The 21,868-nt window shown below is 31.8% G+C and overlaps 1 protein-coding gene across 1 annotated transcript; it reads left to right on the forward strand.

Annotated features, from left to right (window-relative positions):
* The first annotated feature begins 223 nt into the window (after positions 1-223).
* LOC134238269 (DNA damage-regulated autophagy modulator protein 2-like) lies at positions 224-14,455 on the forward strand. Its single transcript, XM_062720389.1, has 9 exons — positions 224-680; positions 821-929; positions 4,023-4,076; positions 4,965-5,032; positions 6,241-6,401; positions 9,531-9,717; positions 12,206-12,264; positions 13,222-13,380; positions 13,543-14,455. Exons 2-9 carry the CDS (start codon positions 841-843, stop codon positions 13,576-13,578), a joined length of 813 nt encoding a protein of 270 aa, XP_062576373.1. The 5' UTR covers positions 224-680; positions 821-840; the 3' UTR covers positions 13,579-14,455.
* The last annotated feature ends 7,413 nt before the right edge of the window (positions 14,456-21,868 follow it).

Consider the following 21,868-nt stretch of genomic DNA (forward strand, 5'->3'; position numbering starts at 1 on the left):
TTTCAGCAACAGCTGCGACATATATTTCCGTACTAACAAAGAAAGCATTTTAATGTTTAAATGATAGACTATCAGATGCGCAGCAAATGTATGAGGAAACGGATAATCTGTAAAAATTATCAAAAAATAGTTAGTAACGTCCAGGAAAAAAAACATAGGATCTTGACAGTTGCTGATCTGCTAAAGTCCAGTTAGGAGGAAAAAATGCAAATATTGACAACGATAACATACTTCTGCCTTAACAAATTATACATCAGGTGGTAAAGAAACATTTTAATGAGTACTTGAGTACATACAAAAAGTCAGTAAAGAAGAGCGGAGACCACAGCATTACTGAAAACAGTTTTAAGAGGCTTGATTAGATATCATTAGTGATACTATAAGGACATCCAGTCGAGCCAGATTTCAATCTATGCCCTACAGCTTGGCGCTCTCCCAGAGTTTTTAACAGCGATAACAGATTTCACATGTATCACGTGCCACGAGATATCTTCACATCAAAATGAAAATATTTCCGGGTTTATTATTTACTAAAAGGTGGATATTTTACATAAGTTAGATTTCCTTGTTTTTCTTCTTAATGATAGGACTTTCTCTAGGAATATGATTGTGATTATTTATTGATTCATTAATTGTCAAAGGAATTACACATACATTGTGAGAAACGAAACAACGCTATAGTAAGTGGTCTACTTTTCTAATTGAGACATTTACTTCAGCTAAGTTTTTCTAAAGTGACGCTGAAGAATGATTCTCCTTTCCTGAAGTATCTACTTATGTGCTAATTGTGGAATATACATTGTGACGTCTCTGTTTTCAGGTTGAGGCTAACGGACAGACATGTTGACAGTCTACCACCTTCTGCGGGCCTGTCTCTGGACGATTCCGGTGTTTACCTTCTTGTGGTCTGTGCCTGCTTTCTTCATCACGTAAGTTATTAACCGTTGACTCAGTCCATCGTCCGTATTCCAAGCACGTTACTGAAAATCTGGAGACAAGTGCACAAATGGCATGATTTCATTGATTGTAGTACATAATAACGAAGGTTAAATCTTTGGTAGGAACTTCATGTTAAATCCCTATTCTCGTCTGCTGGTGTGTATTATTTCCTACATAATAAAGTAAATAAAAATTGAAATGATTAAACATTTGAGCGTTGATAAAGGAAAAATTTCCAATCGCAAATGTTTGCTAATTGATTATGTTTACTGGGAAGTATTTCTTCGGCTTGTGAAGAGTTATATATTATTCAAAATTTTAACTTAAAGAAAATATATCGAAATATCTGTATTAATTTTATTTCAAATTTTTAGAACGATTATTCATTTTTTCTTATATAAATTCTTTACAGATTTCAAACTATTTGTTTGTGTTTTTCATTATTGTTTATGATAGAGTAAATTTGCAATTCTCTGTATTGATAATCCATCTTGAAGATTGCACTCAGATTCATTTAATACGGAATTAAGGCTTGATTATATTAAATACAAATATTAAATTCATCTATCTTTATATCACTCATAATATTACCTACAAGAATAATTTTGATTAATTATACATAGTTAGGGCTTGATAGGTTCTTTAAAATATTATAATTTGTTAATATCTTAAAGCATATTTCTCTGATGTTCTGTTCTTACCAGAGGTACATTGTGAGGTAAAATGTGCCTAGTTTCCAGTATTCTCGGATTATTTTTGTATTAAGGTTGATCTCTTTATAACAGGGTTTATTTATTCTTGTTGTGACTGTGCAAGGTAAAAAAAAATAAAATTCACCCCACTCTGTAATAAAATGATAAACATAAAACTGCTGTATGAATTATTTGGACACATTCACTCCACTAGAGACGTAACAAGTGAAAGTAACTTCGTACAGTTATTTCTTGTGCAATGTTTCTATAGTCTGTATGTCTGCACTCAGACAAACATTCAAAAACGTGGTAATCAAAATTATACTAGTTCCGAGGAACATGATCTGTCAGAAAAAAAAAATTCATTAATTTCAGAAGTGAAGATAAAGAGTAAATTAAAGCTTGAAAATTAAAATTGACGACATTAAAGGTAAACAATTTAGAATAATAATACAGATATTCTGTATTTTCATTGATAAAACTTAACTTTAAGGTCGAAATTTAACCTGGAGTTTAAGACTGCTTTATGATCCTGTGGCTAGACTTGAGTTTCTTTCTGATAGCTGGTGTCGTCTGCTGCCTGTCTATGTCGTCTGCTCTTGGCATGAGTCGCCTGCTGCTGGTGCCGTTGTCTGCAGATGTCGTCTTGCATTTGTGAATGTTCCTCATAATCAGGAAATTAGCGACTCCTCTTTTGCTTGGAGTTCAAGAACTTTTTCTATTAAGGCACAACAGGTACTTTATCCCTTATAAACCATTTTCCCTAGCAGCGAGGCACAGACTCAGTGGCAGTTATCCATCTAAAATATCCGGATTTGGCACAAGATGAAATGGACTTGCTATTACAGAGTTTAATCATGGCATTTTCTTTGTTACGTTAATCTCACAAACATGATTTTTCTGATAAAGTAATTTGTCTTCGAAGACACAATAAGAGAAAGCTGAGGTTTGAGTATTATGGTTAATAAAAAATAAATGTAATGTAAGATTTAGTGGCAAGAGAGAAAAAAGTAGTTCTTTTTGAATAGGAGACAATGTATCGCTGGCCATGATCAATAATCAACGTGGGGGAAATTATTAATTTACAATAATGATTATACCCAACATATCCACGAGGCTTAAACTAAAGAACAAAGGTCATTCAAGACTAGAATAGAGAAAACTAATTCCATTTTTTCTTTATGAAAAACATAAAGATAATAAGCTAGGTTTAGAATCCTTTTCGGTCACCTCCCTCTGGGATGTCATTTAGAATCCTTTTCGGTCACCTCCCTCTGGGATGTCATTTAGAATCCTTTTCGGTCACCTCCCTCTGGGATGTCATTTAGAATCCTTTTCGGTCACCTCCCTCTGGGATGTCATTTAGAATCTGCATGTTTCAAACACAATTCAGATTTACCTCCTATGATTAATGTCAAGAATATGTTTTATTTTCTAAATGACTTTTCGAACATTTTATTTTTTTTTTCAAATACTTTAGAAATCACTGACACTAAAAAATACAGATGCCACATTACATGCGCTTGTATTATTTATACTGTATTACAAAAAAAGTTTCAAGAAGGCAATTTTGCTACATGTGTTCATCAAGTACTATTTTTATTTAATATTTGAGAAAAGCCTCCATATGCGAATCCTTTGGAAACAAAATGTGTTTAATATAAAATATGAAATATGCATCAATTACATCATCAATTCCATCAGTTAGGTCTTAATTACTGTGTTGAACTAATCTTTTTATTGGGCATCAACTGGATTGTCCGCAAGCTGTATTTGTTGAAGACGAATTCATAGACGACAGGATTATTTCTACATTATATACAATTCAACATAAGAAATGATAAAGATGACTAAGTACAGTCTCTTCAATTATATCTGCCTTTTAAACCACAAACAATTCTAAATTTATCATGTTATGCTCAGTTTTAGAATAATACACCTATGTTTTCAGTAACATTGTTTTCCTTCAAGGCCTTGACACTCAGTACAAAAATTGTTACAAATCTGAAAACATATAATTTCTTCTATAAAAAGCATTTCTGAAACAGATGTTGATGTGAAGAAAGCAGCGATATTAACAATCGTTTTTATGCTCTGCACGTTAATGTGTGCTGGGGACACTGCGTTCTCGGCTTCTTTATCATGTCTGACAAAAACAGATGAGATTTAGCCCTAGTTTGTCTCTGCTGGACCCGATCATTAATATATTGAAACTGACATCGGCAAGGTCTAGGAAATATGGAAATTTATCCCTGTAAACTAGTCCGATTGAGTGGCTATGGTAATTAAGAGATGCTGAATTACCGGCCGGAAGTTGCATTAATGATCGACTCCAGCTAGGATCTGAAAGGAGAATTCTCCATGTATCTAATAATGTACGTTTTATTACAGATATGGTATTTCACAGGCGTTAAACCACACGTCCAACGTTTTTCCATACATAAGGTACGTGTATCACATTTCATAGAAAGATGAAATCTCATTTATGATTACATTGATAAGAAGTTGCACTGACATTCGTAAAATGTTTAATTGAAACACAATTGCACTTAAACAGTCACATTCATTATTTAACACTGATGCTGTTAAAATTTAAAAAAAATCAACGAACAATTTTGAGTTGTGATACGTTAAGATTCAATAACCAGTGCGAGGTAGCTATGAGGCTTATCTCGATCTCAAAGGCTAATTATTTTTTAAATGAAGCAGACTCGAGGTTTGCTCATTGTCCCCTTACCTTTCCCTAGTTAATAAAGGACCCGTTTCTCCTATAATACAGACATGGATTGGGTTGTCTCCATTACTGAGGTGTCAGAGCGTTTGTTAACGAGTCGCGGAATAAGATCTCGATCTTTACGTTGCCAGTTTGAATCCACGGTGTCACGTGTGTTTCTTAGTCACTCGAAAAAGATTCCAAACTGCGGAAGGCTATAAGTATCGAGCACAGGTTAAAATTTGCAGCCCTCTTTTTTCAATTTAAGATTAAAGTTCAGATGATTGCATTTTAAGCCTAAAATGACAGTAAACTATAACATTCAATCCGCTTACCATCTAGAAGAAAGGGCAATTTAACATCATCTAAAATTAAATGAATGCTAATAACCCCCTTCCCTAAAAATGACATATCTCAATTATTTCAATTATTCAATACTATATAAGATCCCTACAGATATTTATAATGCAAAATGTGTTTTTAATGATTTAAAAGAATTTTTAAAAAACACATCCCTTTACCTTGAAGTAGAATTTGAAAAGACATAGGGAAACAATCAAAACTGAAAAGATCTTGCCAGACACTATTCACTAAATCGTATGTACATTTTGTTATTTCAGTAAAACAGGAACAGAAGTTCCAGAGAAAGGGCTGTTCTCTTTGGCAATCTTTGTCTGCAGTATTGCTCGTAAGTACTAGTAGTACTGAATACTTCGGTAGTATGATGGTTGGGTATCACTTAGTCTAGGTAAGACTACATAAGGGTTAGACTAAGTCTTCTGACATCAGCAATGATTAATTGTCAGATCAACAAAAGTGTGGCAGGGTGCAGCCTTAGCTTATTGACAAAGCATACTGGAAGAAAAGCTTCCCGTGTAACATGTCTGATGTTTTGCTTTTTTCGCCTAATACAAGGGAAAATTGAAAACGTAGTGAATTCAACAGAATAAAAGTTATACATCTTTTAAATATTGGGCGAAAAAAAGTGTATGATTTTTTGTCGCAATTGTCGAATGGCGAAAATGATTCAGCACATAGTACCTATACTATCTAAACAAATTACCAAGGCCCTTGCAAAACAATCTTTATATTTCGTGCTACACAATAATTAGTTTGGTGTAATACAAATTGGAAAAAAATATTCTGGTGCAACATAAAATTTATGTTGTGTGATTAATATTCACACGCTCAGTAAATGTTTTCTATCAAGCCTTGGTTTTTTTTCCGCCGCTGATTCACAATGATTTACAAGATGTACCAGCAAAATAATAGATTCCTCACCTCTAGATAGATAGGTTTCTGTGTAAATATCAAAATTGATATACTAGTAGATATTAATAGATAATAATTCATTTTTCTGTTTATATTTCTTTGCAGGCTACCTGTCCTTTCCTTGCTCTCCTTGTATACCTAAAGCTATATAATAAAAAAAGAAAGGAATGATTTTGATTGATTTACAGTCACTAAGTAATTATTATACCTTAAAAATTGCTTTGAAGACAGTTTTTTTCAATCACTTTGAGTTTCATTGTTCTGTAGCAAACATGCCATGTTGCAACTAATGAAGATTAGATTATTATCTTTGTTTTTTCCTATTCTGTTAATTACTAAAATTATTTTTGAAATAGGAGCATCACCCTGCTTATATTACAGACAAATGACTACCTTTTTAAAGGAGAAAAGGTGAAGTGCCTCATGTTCTTTACACAATGACTGTGAAATTTACGTTTACTTGACGTTATTTTGATTATCATTTCGTTTAGAATTTATAATTCTATATCCCGTATATCACCGGTTTCATTACAGCATGGATTGCGCTCACCTGCTCTTATAGATTTACATTAATAACACTCCTATCTAGAGAGCTTCCGTTCTGATATTAATTTTCTGTTTCAGTGGCCCTTAATGCAGAGATACGATTCCAATATGTCCGCCTTATGATGACACAGATGTCCTTGACCCCGGCGGAGAAATCACGCTGGATCACTCTTAATAAATTGTCCTTAGCCATGGGCCTCGTGGCATGCTTTGGGCTAGTGTTTGTGGCTAGTTTTCAGGTAATAGACACAGCTTAAGTGAAATGTATCACTAGAGACTTTCATCAGTTACTTTTATAAAACTTATAAAACTTGAATTTGAATTTTCCATACTTATGCTGGATTCCTTAACTTAAAAAAAATCCGTTCATGACAAACAAAAAGGCATTGTATGTTATATTAAATGTTCTAGCAAGCCTGTTTCTTTACTCCTTACTCAAATATTCACACGGGGAAACACACTGTACAACAATTTATTCAAGAAATGGTTTAAATCAGATAAACAAGAAACGGAAAACTCAAGAATTCCAATTAAATTTAAGAAAGTTTGAAATCACAAAATTTTACCTTAAAAACAAAATTTCAAAACATAGGACTTTTTAACACTTTATTACGCAAGATAAGTTTAAGGTCAGAAGACACGTTCCTCAAATGTATGTTTTGTATCTCTTGGCATTAAATAAAAAATTATTCATATTTGTCATTCTCTTCTGATATCTACACTGTTTTCAAAATGTTTTAAATATAAGTAAACCAAAAATTGTGATATAGGCCATTCACAAGATTACGCATAAGGGTTATATAAGAAATAAGACCCTGTGGTATCTTGTCCAAATGCCTTGTAAGGTACCTTAATTTTTTGTGAGGAAACTTCTTTTAGTACATATTCTTCATTGACAAATTCTTGGGAAAAATTATAATTTTTAGGAACGTGTCATCTGACCTTAAATTCAGGCTTCTCTCATTAATAAAGTTGAAATCGTCAATTTATTACGCTGTCACTGTTAATTAGTATATAATTATGTTGTTAAAACATTCTAGATTATTATTGTAAACATAACTACTATAACGTGATATCTAAATTGCTTGAGTTTTTGATTGACAATTGTCATGTATTAAGAGATGATATCTTCCAACAATATATCGGAATATGCAGTGGGTACCACTTACTTCCCTTTATTCTTTCTGTATTCATATGAACAAGAATTTATTCAAAATCTGTTATATGAGAAGGGAAAATTTGTTTTAATCATAATAAGAATGCGTTGTCCATTTATTTAAATGTCGAGTTGGCCCTAATTGTATTCGTATTATTAATTAGCGATATAGTTACTTCTATTCATATGTCGACTCAATGTATACATGTGAGCTTGAAAAAAAAAATGATAGTATAACATCTGAAAAATATTATTTCATATTTTACAAGAAAAGGACGTTAACCCTAAGATTTTTTTTGATAAATCTGATTTCTTCAACTTTTCAATCATCGTCTCCCCTTACTTATGAAGCAATACACTCATATCACCTCTCTCAGTTGATTCGATACACAAGAGTATGCTGTACGTACGAACAATATCTGAAACGATGTTAGTCTTTGACAAACAAGTTGATGAGACAAGGATATCAACAGACTCATTTAAAGTCTTAATTTTGCAGGTTTTATGGTTGATATAATGAGCTTCGATATATATATTTGAGAGATTTATGTGTTAAGATACAATTTTCATAGGTTTTTATATTGAGGGAGACGCAAAAAGCTTTTTGTCAGCGACAATATTTTACAACTATCTAAGTTTACTTAAAAAGAAGGAATGCATTGCTTCATTTTTTTCAAAGCTATTTTATGTTTTTAACGCATACATATATAGAATCTCCCACGATTTGTAGTTGAATATAATTTTTATCCAACAAGTTTTGTGATTTTTATCCCCGAGCCTTTGCGAGGGTATAATAACACACAACGAATTAGATAAAAATCATTTCCAACTACAAATCATCGGAGATTTTTTAATATTTTGTTTTATACATCACTTTCAATGTTTTACACTATCTTTTTTTGTAAATCTCCACTTCAATTTTCATCACATCACTCTGACGCAAAACCCATTGTGACCTCACAACAGTTACTGTAGTGTATGAAAAAAATGTCCATTGAGACAATATCCACGGGATAAAGGGGTAAACACTGGATAAAAGATTTTACTACATGTATATTGAAAATAAAGAAGAACGTTGTTCTACGGCATACCAAAACATAAAATATTCTGCAACTGAAAAATCATTTTTTTCCTTCATTTTTTGTGTTCACATTATGTTGAACTAATAGATGTAAATGAAAGAAATGCTGAGGTATCACTGTACATGTATTTCAAATGTGACACTATTTTTGTGTCTGATTTTTTCTTTATAACGCCATCACTACTGGTTTCTGTAGTCAAGGAAGATTGAATTAATACTGAATATCTAAGCCATGAAATAATTAATTCTCACTGGGGACACTTTTACATCACAGTCTGTCATTAGATGTAGACGTAACGAGAAAGTACTGTTTAACGAGGCCCTAAAACGGCTTATCATTATATATGACTAAGGAAGAAAAGCAATGTCTAGGTTTAATTATAAATATTAATCTAATACAAAGAATGGAGTTAGCAAAATGGACACACCTTGAAAAGAAATCACCGATATATATATATATATATATATATATATATATATATATATATATATATATATATATATATATATATATATATATATATATATATATATTTATATAATCATTTGTTGTGCATTAAAACTGATAGCTCTTTTTATATATATATTCTTTTATCCTTGGTGGTGCATATGTTTTCATTCACTTCAGTTAAATTTTACAATGGTACTAGCTTAAATGGTTGTCTTTCGCTATATTATGTTTGGACAAAACCTTCAGGATTTGAAATGAAATGACATAACAAAATTTTTCGGCCAATGAGAACTTAAAATTTTAATACTCTATTGAGTATTCATAGTTATGATGTACAGACCATATGCAGGTGTTAGGGGCTTATAACAAAATAAATAAGGAAATTTAACGATGGGAAAGTTGACGTCTACTTTAATTGTTAATTGGCCCTTTTTGTCCATAGTCCGTAAAATATTCAAATATGAATCAGTAGATGTGACAGACATTGCGATGTATTTATTTTCGAATTCTTTTGGATATATCGATTCGACGTATGAAGATATAATTAATGTAAACCTTGTGACTGCATAATGTATAAAAATTATGCATTTAATCACATGTTTGATTATGTAATGTACTAATTGCTAATGTACTAATGCAATTAGATATCCTAACCAATAATGACACACATCTTTTTCCAGGTAGATACACTTCCGGTGCCTCATTATATGGGAGCCTTTGCGACCTTTGGTCTCTCGCTCGTTTGTTGTTGGATCCATGCTGCCATTACATACAAACTCTACAAAGAGGAGAGAAAGTCGGGGCTTAGATACACATTTATTGTACAGATTATAGTTAGTCTTGCCATCACCATCAGTTTTCTTACCTGTATCCTTTAACAACACGTGTACCTGACTGGAAAGGCCACTACCTGTGATCATATTCAATAGTTTGTCACCCTTCTCGTTTGCTCTGCTCCTATTTTATATTGTTTAATGACCATTTGAGCTTGAATACTTATCCCTTATGTTTCGTCCACACTCTCCTCACTAGATAAATATGATGTGTAAAATCTCACCAGATAAATATCATGTGTAAAATCTCACCAGATAAATATCATGTGTAAAAGCTCACCACTTAAATATGATGTGTAGGGTTCATTAGATATCATGTCTAAAATTTCACCTGATAAATATCATGTGTACAAGCTTACCAGACGAATATAAGTATTTTATGATCATGAAAGTTTAAGGAGCACACTGCGGGTGTGACCGATCAGCCGGGATGCTCACTTCTCCATGGCACCTGATCCTACCTCTAATGATTTATTGATCGTGTTTGCTCCGCTCCTATTTTGTACTGTTTGATGGACTTTTGAGCTTGAATGATGTTCATTTTCTCCATATATATCATCTGTTAATACTCTTGATAATATTCATTAATTTGAATATAAAAGGTCGCCATTTAACAAGCAAGGATAACTTTATACAGTAACATATGAAAATCATATCTGAAAAAAGAAATTTCTTTAGATTATCAACAATTCTTCAGATATGTCCCCGTTGTTAAGTATGATTAAGTTCGGTTACAGTGTGATTACCATAGGTATTTGTATATATATCGAGAACATAATATTTACTTGTGATTCAATATATAATCAGTAGTAACATCAGTAAATGTAACTGATATGCAAGCGTCCTTCACTGCAAGCTCAGACTGTGAAACAAACCTTTACTAATACAAATTCATTCAGGATTATGCAATTGAGAAATTCATTACTATGGATATTTATCGCCATTCAACCCTCTCCTAAACAAATTAATGTCAATTTTTTCCCTTTTTTTACAATGACGTTCGTTCATCAGTGACTTCAATGTCGTACGACTCGCCTGTGTTGCTCCGTGGTTAGAACTTTCGCACTTTATATAGTTAGGCGCTATCCTTACGTCGCAGGTGCTAATCCATTGTGAGACTTTTAGACTGGTTATTTTAATGAGACCACAGAAAGCGATTTTCCATGCAGCAGAGGATAGTGACAAATTAAAAAGATCTCACATTGCTCAAAAGCCGTAGGTACTGAGTACTGTTCTAAATCTCCAGCTCTTCACAGAAAAGTAGTAGCATCTCAAGATGAGTGAAAATTTCTAAAAGGGACTTCGGACAAAAAAGATTTATTGATTGTATATTGTTTAACGTTCCTCTCGAGAATGTTTCAATCATATCGAGACGCCACCACTTGCCGGTGGAGAGCTACAAATTTCGTCCTGCGCTGGTCACTCAGGGCTACTGAGCAGTAAGGGATCTTTTTCGTGACAGCACCTACTACGACACGGAACCTCGGTTTATACGGTCTCATCCGAAGGACCGGTCTCCACGTCCCACGGTGGGATTTGAACCCGCGACGAGAGGATTGACTCCTTACTTTGGGACTGTAGAGCAGACGCTTTAACAACTGCGCCAGGCGGGCGACGTGGACAAAAAGAAGAAGAAAAAACAACGATAAAAGCAGTATCTCATATTTATTTTAATACAAAAATTGATCTTAGGGAGGAATCAAATGTTATGCAGAGATCGTATTGAAAAACTTTTCTTTTCCATAAAGCATTAGTTATAAATTTTTTTTCAAAACTAAAAGCTTTATGAAAAATTGGTTTTCTTAAAGAAAAGTAAAGTGCGCCAAATATCTTAAAGAAATTGTTAAATAAAAGCTACGAATTATCACTTTTAGTATTTCATTTATAAATGCTCCGAGTTAAAATCAGATATTTCTTTTGTTGAGAGAGTTGTTCTTCTGAAGGATGAGGCTACAAATAAACTACGAACGACCTACTGATGACAGATTTTGCTTCAAGGTCTAATGAAACTTTTAATTTTAACAACCAAATCTTCTTACAGTGACATCTCGGAGACCATTGAACTTTGATACACCGTTCAACTTGCCAAGTTGATTGCAAATCGTGATTGTGTGCAATTGAGAGTGATTTTCTCCTCGCTGTGATAATGAACGGCCTTCGGTTTTATTAATTAAAATGATTTCATTCTAAGCGACTTTACAGCTACTTTGGGAAGCCTTATAGTGGAATTTGTCCGACACATTCATGCTCTATTAGCCCATCGATAAACTAAGATTTAGAGAGATAAATTTAATTAATGAATTTTTTCGTAAGAAGAGGGATAGAACATTATCGTGAGGATTTCGTTTCGGTAAAAACTAATCCCTTTTTCTTCATTTCAAAATTGCATTATGGAGTTCTGTTTATCACATCATTTTTTTGGTTAAGCAAAGGTTATGGCATTTGTGTTTGTTTACTTTCACCTATGCATATTCTTTTTACACCAATTCTTTTCTGTTATAAACATCCTTAATAAAAGACAGTTATCATCAGTTTTGCTTCTTATAGATATCAGAAGAGCAAAGGAAAAGGCACAAAAGAGGTAATATTTAATACAAAGTGCACTACGTGGAATTGAAATACGTACATGCCACAGGTTTCCCCAAACACTCTCGCTGTCAATTAAAAGATTAACATCTAGCTTCTGGCCTTTCTGACAGAACAGAAAAGAGTATATTCCCTAATTGCCGGCAAAAGTCCCCCAAAAAATCAAATTTCGTTGGAGAAATCTATAAAAATGTTTTTAAACAAAGGGGGTCATCTGATAATGTCAAAGCAAATTAAATAGTTTCATTATATTTGCATAGTCATGACGCCATATGTGGACGTGACCTAAGAAAAAGTTATGCCAATTAAAAACTCCATGATTTATATAAAATAAAATACCACGTCGATATTTGAGTGTAAATCCCCCAACACAACTGCTCAATCTCAGTGTGTAGAATGATAGCAATATACTCTTATCACTTGCATATAGGGTTTTATGCTTCTCCCATTTAACTTGGTACTCAAGAGTATACTCTACGTAAGAACAATTTTGTTTACACAAAGCAAGCTATAGTAACAAAAAAGAATTTTGAATCCAGGGTAGCAACAATATCGTTCAAAATCACCATTGCATGCTTTATGCTCGATGCAATGATCTTTATAAGCAAAAAAAATTATCAGGAAGCCAATTGCGAATCGCATTTTCATATTGATATTTTGGAGCCAAATGCTGCATGACTGGTATTTTTAGTAATTATCCGCACACTGAATTGTTTACTGAGTTTTCCATTTGCTCGACCATGACAAGGAGCAAACGGCGGGAGAAACCAGTTAAAAGGAGATGTTTACTTCCCAATGGCTCCTGATGATGCCACCTCTGATTTGTTTGCGTTGACTAAGATTTCTTGTTTCCGTATTCTTTTGAGTTTGATTGTTATTTGTTTCCTCCATATTCAGTTTTATAAAAAAACTTAATTTTTGATATAAAAGTAACCTTTAATCTTTTTTTCAGAATGAGTTACGGGACATATTTCAGTCTGCCTCGGGTTCAGAATGGGTGCTAGCCATTACAACAATATCCTTTGTACTTACTTTTATACCAGGCTTCCGAACGATAGAGTTCGACGGATTCAGCGTAAAATTCAAACCACCAGCTACAAATAGTAAAACGGTGAGTTTGTTTGAACAATAAGACTACCTATAGTATCCAACAACATTTAAAATTATAAGTTTGTATAAGCAATAAGACAGCTAAACTCTCCCTAATCTGGAAAGTTAAACTTTCTCTAGTCTTCGTTTTTAAACACATTAAATGTATTATTTTTTTCTGCAGAGCTTTTGCCTGAGGTTTTGTGATTGTTGTGCTTGAAGAATAGGGACGTTTCCTGTCAACTTGTAACAGAGATAATAATGAATTCAGACAAAGATGCACGCAAAAGATACATATTATCACGGATAAGACATTCTCGTTTTCAGATATAGAAAAAGAAACATTCTTCCGATGATAAAACATATTCAAGTGGAAGAGTTTAAGTGATCTCAAATGAGCTTCTGGTGCAAATTACTTCATAATGTTGTACATTTTTTTTTAATTTTTCATACCAACAAACTTACAAATGAATAATTAACCTCCTTTTTTTCAATGTTTTGACAGAGATATTGTTCTTATGTTAATTACTTGGGTGCTCTTGCATTTGCATGAAAAGGATATTGATGCTTGAGTCAAAACGAGTAGAAAACTAAAATATGGTTTGAAGCCATAAAAATTCATAGAAATATTGCAAATTTCTTTGCTTATTTACAAATTCTGCATCGTTTTCAGGTCCTTGATGTTTGGTTAGTGTCGTTCAACTGACACTAATATTCATATCCACATCTGATCATGGTTATGATTTTATTGGGAGGGGGTTGAGTCATTGTCTCACTTGTTTAATTTTCAAGACAAAATTGTCTTTTTGCTTAATTTTTTTTTAATTTTGTTAAAAATGAGAACATTTGTACAATCGTTAATTTTTTGACACTGTTTTTGTTATTAAATTCTGATGTTTATTGTGTTTAATGTATACGTACTTTTTTTTTCGGTATTCCAATTTTCTGTGCAGTTTGCAGGTAGAAAATTAAGCATGCATGCGCTGTGTAAATTCAGCGGAATGGAAAAGTATATTAACAGAATTTGAATCTCATCAAATTTTGTTCAGATTTGACTAGTGTGTCTTTGTGGAATAAAACATTTATTATTTTTGTCATTATTTTATTTTTTTCAGTAGCCAAACCAATTATATGTTCTTTATTGCCAGCCATTCAACAAAATATCTAAATGAAATCGTACATTCAAAGAGTGTATTGATTTATGATGTGACGACATCAGCAAGAGGATAAAAACCCCTGTATTGCGAGTCGTTATCAGACATATATCTCGGGACTTTAAGAGCAGTCCGTGCTTTCTACTCCAATCCCTTTTATTCTACGTCGTAAAACAAAACTAAAAATCGGTCAGTCTTTGAATGAAACATATAGAGATAACGAACATTATTCAAGATCAAAAGTCCATAAAACAATACAAAATAGGAGCAGAGAAAACACGGATCTCCAAAACATCAGAGTTAGGATCAGGTGTCATGGAGGAGTGAACATCTCCTGCTGACCAGTCACACCGCCGTGTGCTCCTTGTCATGATCGGAAAATAACGGTAAAATCCGTCGCCAATTTAATGAATAAATAATGGACTAACAATAAGTATGAAAATATCTGTCAGCATTTGACTCAATGATGAATTATATTTGCTGACAAGGTCATTGTATCGACCATAGAACTTAAGAAATGATGACTTTTAAAGAGACTGCTGAAATTGCTGTTTTATCAACTTGTTTGTCAATGATTTAAATCGTTTTAGAAATTGTTTATATGTAGAACATGCTCTTGCGTATCGAATCAACTGAGATATATAAACTCTGTATGCAGGTGATGAAGGTCTATTGTTGCATAAGTAAGGGAAGTTGAAGATAAAAAAGTTAAACGTGTATCATAGAGCTTGGTTGTAAGATTACCATTATCTTCTTCTTCAAGTGAAATATCCATATATGAAACAGATGTGTCCAACTACGGAAGCCCATTTATACGGAAGTCCATTTAGGACCTATCAAAAAATATTTTTGAATTCGTTATAATGATTTTTAGAATTCGTTATAACGAATATAATTTGTTATAACAGATTTATTGAATTCGTTATAACGAACTTAATTTGTTATAACAGATTTATTGAATTCGTTATAACGAATATAATTTGTTATAGCAGATTCATTAAATTTGTTATAACGAATTTAATTTGTTATAACAGATTCACTAATTTGTTATAACGAATTTAATTTGTTATTACAGATATATTGAATTCGTTATAACGAATTCAATCTGTTATTACAGATTTGTTGAATTCATGTATCATAAAGCTTGGTTGTAAGATTACCATTATCTTCTTCTTCAAGTGAAATATCCAAACATGAAACAGATGTGTCCAACTACGGAAGCCCATTTATACGGAAGCCCATTTAGGACCTATCAAAAAATATTTTTGAATTCGTTATAATGATTTTTAGAATTCGTTATAACGAATATAATTTGTTATAACAGATTTCCTACGGAAGCCCATTTAGGACCTATCAAAAATATTTTTGAATTCGTTATAACGATTTTTAGAATTCGTTATAACGAATTTAATTTGTTATAACAAATTTTTAGAATTCGTTATAACGAATTTAATTTGTTTTAACAGCCTTTTAGAATTCGTTATAACGAATTTAATTTGTTATTACAGCCTTTTAAAATACGTTATAACGAATTAAATTTGTTATTACAGATTCATTGAATTCGTTATAACGAATTTAATCTGTTATTACAGATTTGTTGAATTCGTTATAACCAAATTCGTTGAATTAGTTATAACGAATTCAACAAATCTGTAATAACAGATTAAATTCGTTATAACGAATTCAATAAATCTGTAATAACAAATTAAATTCGTTATAACGAATTCAATGAATCTGTTATAACAAATTAAATTCGTTATTACGAATTAAATAAATCTGTTAAAATAAATTAAATTCGTTATAACGAATTATTGTAACAAATTTAATTCGTTATAAAATTCTAAAAAATCGTTATAACATCAAAATTTTTTTTGATAGGATGTCATTTAGGACCTATCAAAAAATATTTTTGAATTCGTTATTCGTTATAACGAATTTAATTTGTTATAACAGATTTATTGAATTCGTAATAACGAATTTAATTTGTTATTACAGATTTATGGAATTCGCTATCACAAATTTAATCTGTTATTACAGATACTTAGAATTCGTTATAACGAATTTAATTTGTTATAACAGATTCATTGAATTCATTATAACGAATTTAATCTGTTATTACAGATGACGTTATAACGAATTTAATGATAAGATTTGTCGAATTCGTTATAACCAAATTCTTGAACTGGTTATAACGAATTCAATAAATCTGTTATAACTAATTAAATTCGTTAGAGCGAATTCAATAAATCTGTTATAACAAAAACATAATGAATTTTAAAAATTGTTATAATGAATTTTAAAAAAAAAAACTAAAAATCTGTTATAACAAATTAAATTCGTTATAACAAATTCTAAAAATCGTTATAACGAATTTAAAAATATTTTTGATAGGTCCTAAATGGGCTTCCGTAGTCTAACCCTGTGCTATCTTTTATCTCAAGCCCACCAGGATATATCGTATCGACATTTAAAAGGAAATTACTTTTGTTAATTTACAATACGTCGTTGATATATCTAAATGTCGAGTTCAAGGCCACAGCAAGTGTTTTCTTCTTTCCACGCATAAGATTTTGGACATATTCTGCTTCATATGAATATAAAAATAGGTGTACTAATGGCGCGGCGCAATTGGTCATCATGGAAATTCCAATAGATTGTTAGAAGACCTGACCCCAAGACCATAAACTGAGAGCAGACTTAAGTCAAAATTTTAAATCTATATAGCTTTTAAGATAATTTTGATAACAAAAAAAAAAATTTTTACCATATGTTTAAATTGGAATATTCTACAAACCTACTTCTTTTTTATATTGTATGTATTATAAATCACAAGCTATTCAAAATCAAAATTTTGACTTAAGTCTATTCTCAGTTTATGGTCTTGGGGCCTGGTCTCCAAATACCACATAGATATTGTCAATCAGAAACTCAAACATCTTTTTGGTGTCAACTTCAGAGTGCTTGTGTGTACAATTACAATGATTTTAACAAAATAATTATGAAAATGACCAGTGATAAGGTAAGAAAATTTACGGGTTCCATTTTTATTGAAAAACTTCTGTTAATGATGATAAAAAAACCCTGAATTTTATTTTTCGTGGGGAATGGGTGTGTATAAAGTTGAAAACTCGTACGTTTTTAAGCTGTTGATGGTGGTGAAATTCTGTGATTTCAAATTGTCCAAAAGTTCCTTGGAATTTTTAAATATCCACATCTGATTTTCACCTCTTCTTGAATACTGTATATTGTTGCACAGTGCTCTTGAAGTTTTTTTATCAATATCTTAGTGAGGATGTAAAAAAATGGTTGAACATTTACTGGAACCCACTATGTATCTTTGTTTATGAGGATTCTTATAAAGTTTCGGAATCTAATATATAATTATATAGAAGTTCAAATTCATTTTATCTTTGGGATATAAAAAATATTCAAAACTGACGTATGATTTTGAAGAATGTCATTAGAAAGGGGAATTCATATGAGTTTAAGTTTGATAACCGCTTGTAGAATTTAATCCAAGTTTTTTAAAATACAATTCAAATAATGAGCCTTACAAACAGAGACAATGTTGTTACCTGCTTTGTCAGCAGGGACCAGTACGTACCGATCATGTAATCTTTATAATTCGTTTTTCAGGATAGTTGGTTTTCCTATTGCCCCTCAATCTTCTAACATATTTTATTTTTTACTTTACCTTTCAATTCAATATATCCTAGGCTTTAATGTCGAAATTTTCAGATTTGCTGAATGTTTTTCTTAAAAACAATAAAATGTGTTTGTCAGAACTCCAGACAAACTCCATGTTTGGATTATTTTGATTCATAAATACGCGAATCTTCCATAATGAACCTGATACTGTAAGTTTCCCTCTATGAATGAAAGATTCTTAATTTACAACTTTTTCTTTAAAGAAAAAGATTATTTAAGATAGTCAACTTGTTTAATTCTCAATCTCGGTTCTTGGCATTCTAAAAAGAGAATCGTTCTTTGCAAGTGCGAAAACGAACAATTACTCTTTAAAAGGTGATTTAAGTTCATTTATTCAAGCTCCAAAAATGCTTTCCAGGCCGAAGATAAACGAATGCCAGCACCTTTTAGTGAAATTGACCCCGGGCTTGTGGTAGTCTATATTAAAAAAAAATCAGAGCTTTCACGAAAATATACTAGTTTAAGAAAAAGTATCTTATAATAAAGATTTTAGGGCAATGGTTATGGTATTTTTAATTTTTACCCAGAAAGATTTGTCTAAAAATATTCCCGGCTCATTATTCTTTAGGGTTATACATAGTATTAGAAGAGAAATGTCATGAGCATTTGAATGCCTCTAGATTTAGATGCCTCTAGATTTAGATGCCTCTAGATTTAGAAAACTAGAAGGTGATGTCTAAATGAATAGCTGTTATTTTTCAATTCTGGATCAGTGGTTAAAATTATAATACGTTTGTTTTATTTTGCAAGGTACAATGAGATAGATGTACATGTCAAAGAAAATTGCTAAGAGTTAAGAACGTTTCAAGAGGGTTAACTCAATCCAGCACTGTAAAAAAAATAACTAGTTAATGTCACGAAGAAAACTAGTAGATTCACTGTCCATACAATCACTACCTTATTAGTAGCTTTACCAGATATTGGTATATATTTACTAGATAAGATTAGTAAATTTAGAATTGATGAATAACTTTCACTAGGTATCTATGTATCTATACGACCCCCGCTCCGACCAACGCTTTACGAAACACACTAGTTAAATTCACTTGGTTTTTCTTTCAGTGAGCTAATAAAGCTAAAGTATACAGATTTTCAAATTCTGTTTACAATGCACATATGGTCTATTTCTTGAGTTTCAGTTTAACCTATGATATATTTAAAATAAATCAGTTATTATATAATAAATCAATAATTTTATAACAGGACTAATCTTTATCTTTCGCATTTCACTGATTCCGTAGAGAGCTTAGAAACCATTTTAATTGAGTGATACCTCACTTTATAGATAGTGCTGCAATCTTTGGAATTGAAAATGTGAGAGTCTTAAATTTCCCTAGGGATCGTAACACTAAATTTTATTCATCATGGATGTCTATTTTATAAGTATTTATACCCAGTTAATTACCATCTACAGCACGACAGGAAACCAGTTCGCTGGTGTGAATTACACAGGACGCTTAACGTGGTCCCGACGATGAGTTTTCCCCCAATTTTTTCAGAAGCACTTGATTTATTTTTATATCTAAAAAAAATTCATTTAAATCCGAGTTCGTCGAGCTTGATTATCATCATGTACTTCAAATGCACGTTTTGACTGACAAAATTATAGGAATACATGCATAATTTTTATCCTTAGTAATGTTCAGAATTTCTAATTTTTGTTAAGAGATGAGCTTCTTGATCCGTTGAACAAATATTCTCTCTCTTTTATCTCACACCAGTCATTTATAGCTGAATTACATGAACACTTTCGGAGATGCTAATTTTTCAATTTCTCAAAAGAAAAACATAATTGTAGATCACATGTTTGCGTTCTGTCTCCTTTAAAATATCAGATAGAATGTAAACAAATTTAAGTTAAGTCGACTGTTTCTCATCACGATCGGGTCTGTGGGTAAATAATGAAGGCTTTTCTCGCCCTTTTCAGAAATAGACTCCCTGATAACATTGACGGTGATCTGCTCGTGTTTGAGTGGCTTTTCTTCTGACGCTCACCAGACGATCTCTAATTCATAAAACTCCAACATGTCACATTTATTTCTCATCGTTATCGTTTAACAATTCCAGTTTTTTTGCCTCCTTGTACCAGATCAACAGGGAGGTCTATGTACACAATATTTTGATTTTTCAGTCAACACGGGTTGAACGCCGTCTGATTGTACCAAGGTGAGTAGATTTTCAGTATTTAGTGCATATATACACGTGTAAACATTGCATTGATTCAAGTTAAGTATTTTTTAAAAATATATATAATACTGAGTTTTTAATAAATTCCACCACAATTTTTCTTAAAATTGTAATTAATACTAAACAGCTTAAACTCCGGAAATAATTAGAATATGAAAATTTCCTTCCTGTGCATTGCCCATTCATAAACCTAGATTTTTGTTCCTTGCTCTCAATGAACTAGACCAAGACTTAGGGAATAAAACAAATTGGACATTAAAATATAACTCATTGGGAACGGATCTAGAGATGTTGCTTTTGCTTGCAATGTAAAAACAACGAATGTACTTTCTATATACCGGTATTTAATTAATAAGGAAGTTTTTGAAACCCTGCGATTTTTTTTGGGGAGGGGGGGGGATATTGTTTCGTTGATTTCTCTTTGTTAGATAATTTTCTTTCATACCATTGGGGATTTCTCTAATGATTCTTAGAATTTTCTGAATTAATTGTCAGGGGTTACTTGAATTTTTATCCTCTTTATCAATTAACAGTTTAATTTTTAGTGACAGTTTTACAGCTCTGTTGAGGGATATGATTAATCGTAGATTTACGTGCTTCTCTAACACGCTTCTCCTTAACATCACTTTGTTTCTTGAAAATTTTTAATTTCTAGGCCTATATGTAATATTTCATAAACCTGAAATTTACCTCAGTTATTCCTAAAGTCGTTCTATTGAGCTTTTTAGCAAATATACATATATATCAACTGGTCAATCAATGCAGGTATTACCGATCAACAGGGGCTGCTTACTTCTCCTGCGTACCTGACTCCACCACTGAAATTCAAAAGGTTCGGGTTTCTGTCCTGTTCACATATTCTTATTGTTGATAGATTTTTATGAGCTCAATCAGTTTTCCTTATGTTCAACCTTTTTCATATCCACAATTTTATTACTAGTATTATCGTCTCTTTTAGCAGATTTAAAATATATATTTTAAGTTTTTTTAAACACTTATCCGTCAGTTTGTTAAAAATGTGATATAGACAATCACCGAAGCTGAAGTCATAGTTAGCATTGAATAAATATATATGATGGAAGTGTCCGTTTTTTTCATGAAAGACCATACGAGTACTATGCTAGGTAATCGAATATTTATTCTAATCAAAACAATTTGTCCTTGCCTATATCTTAGAAGTAATAAGATTTCTTTCATAATGATTTATAAATGCTTAATTTTCGAATTATGGACAACTTTCAAGATCTGTATCTTTAGATATAGACATCTAGGGGGATTATTAGTTTTGTACTGTGATGCTTTTGAAACATTAATTTCAGTGCTATTAAAATATTCATAAACGAAAAAAAAAAATTGTCCTTGTTCAAGAAAGTCATTAGAAGAACATCAAATAAACAATTCAGTCGTACATTTAATAAAATCAAAATGCTTAATAAATATATATTTCACCTCAGACAAGAT

This window comes from Saccostrea cucullata, unplaced genomic scaffold (genome assembly GCF_032062105.1).
Source record: "Saccostrea cucullata isolate Sc308-1 unplaced genomic scaffold, CSIRO_AGI_Scuc_v1 ctg1059, whole genome shotgun sequence".
In the NCBI taxonomy this organism is placed as follows: domain Eukaryota; kingdom Metazoa; phylum Mollusca; class Bivalvia; order Ostreida; family Ostreidae; genus Saccostrea; species Saccostrea cuccullata.

Bases quoted from the DNA above. Each gene is read 5' to 3' on its own strand.
- LOC134238269 (XM_062720389.1), top strand. From the start codon at position 841: ATGTTGACAGTCTACCACCTTCTGCGGGCCTGTCTCTGGACGATTCCG. The intron at 6,402-9,530 runs GTAATAGACACA...ATCTTTTTCCAG, and splicing joins TGTTTGTGGCTAGTTTTCAG to GTAGATACACTTCCGGTGCC. The intron at 13,381-13,542 runs GTGAGTTTGTTT...TTTTTTCTGCAG, and splicing joins CAGCTACAAATAGTAAAACG to AGCTTTTGCCTGAGGTTTTG.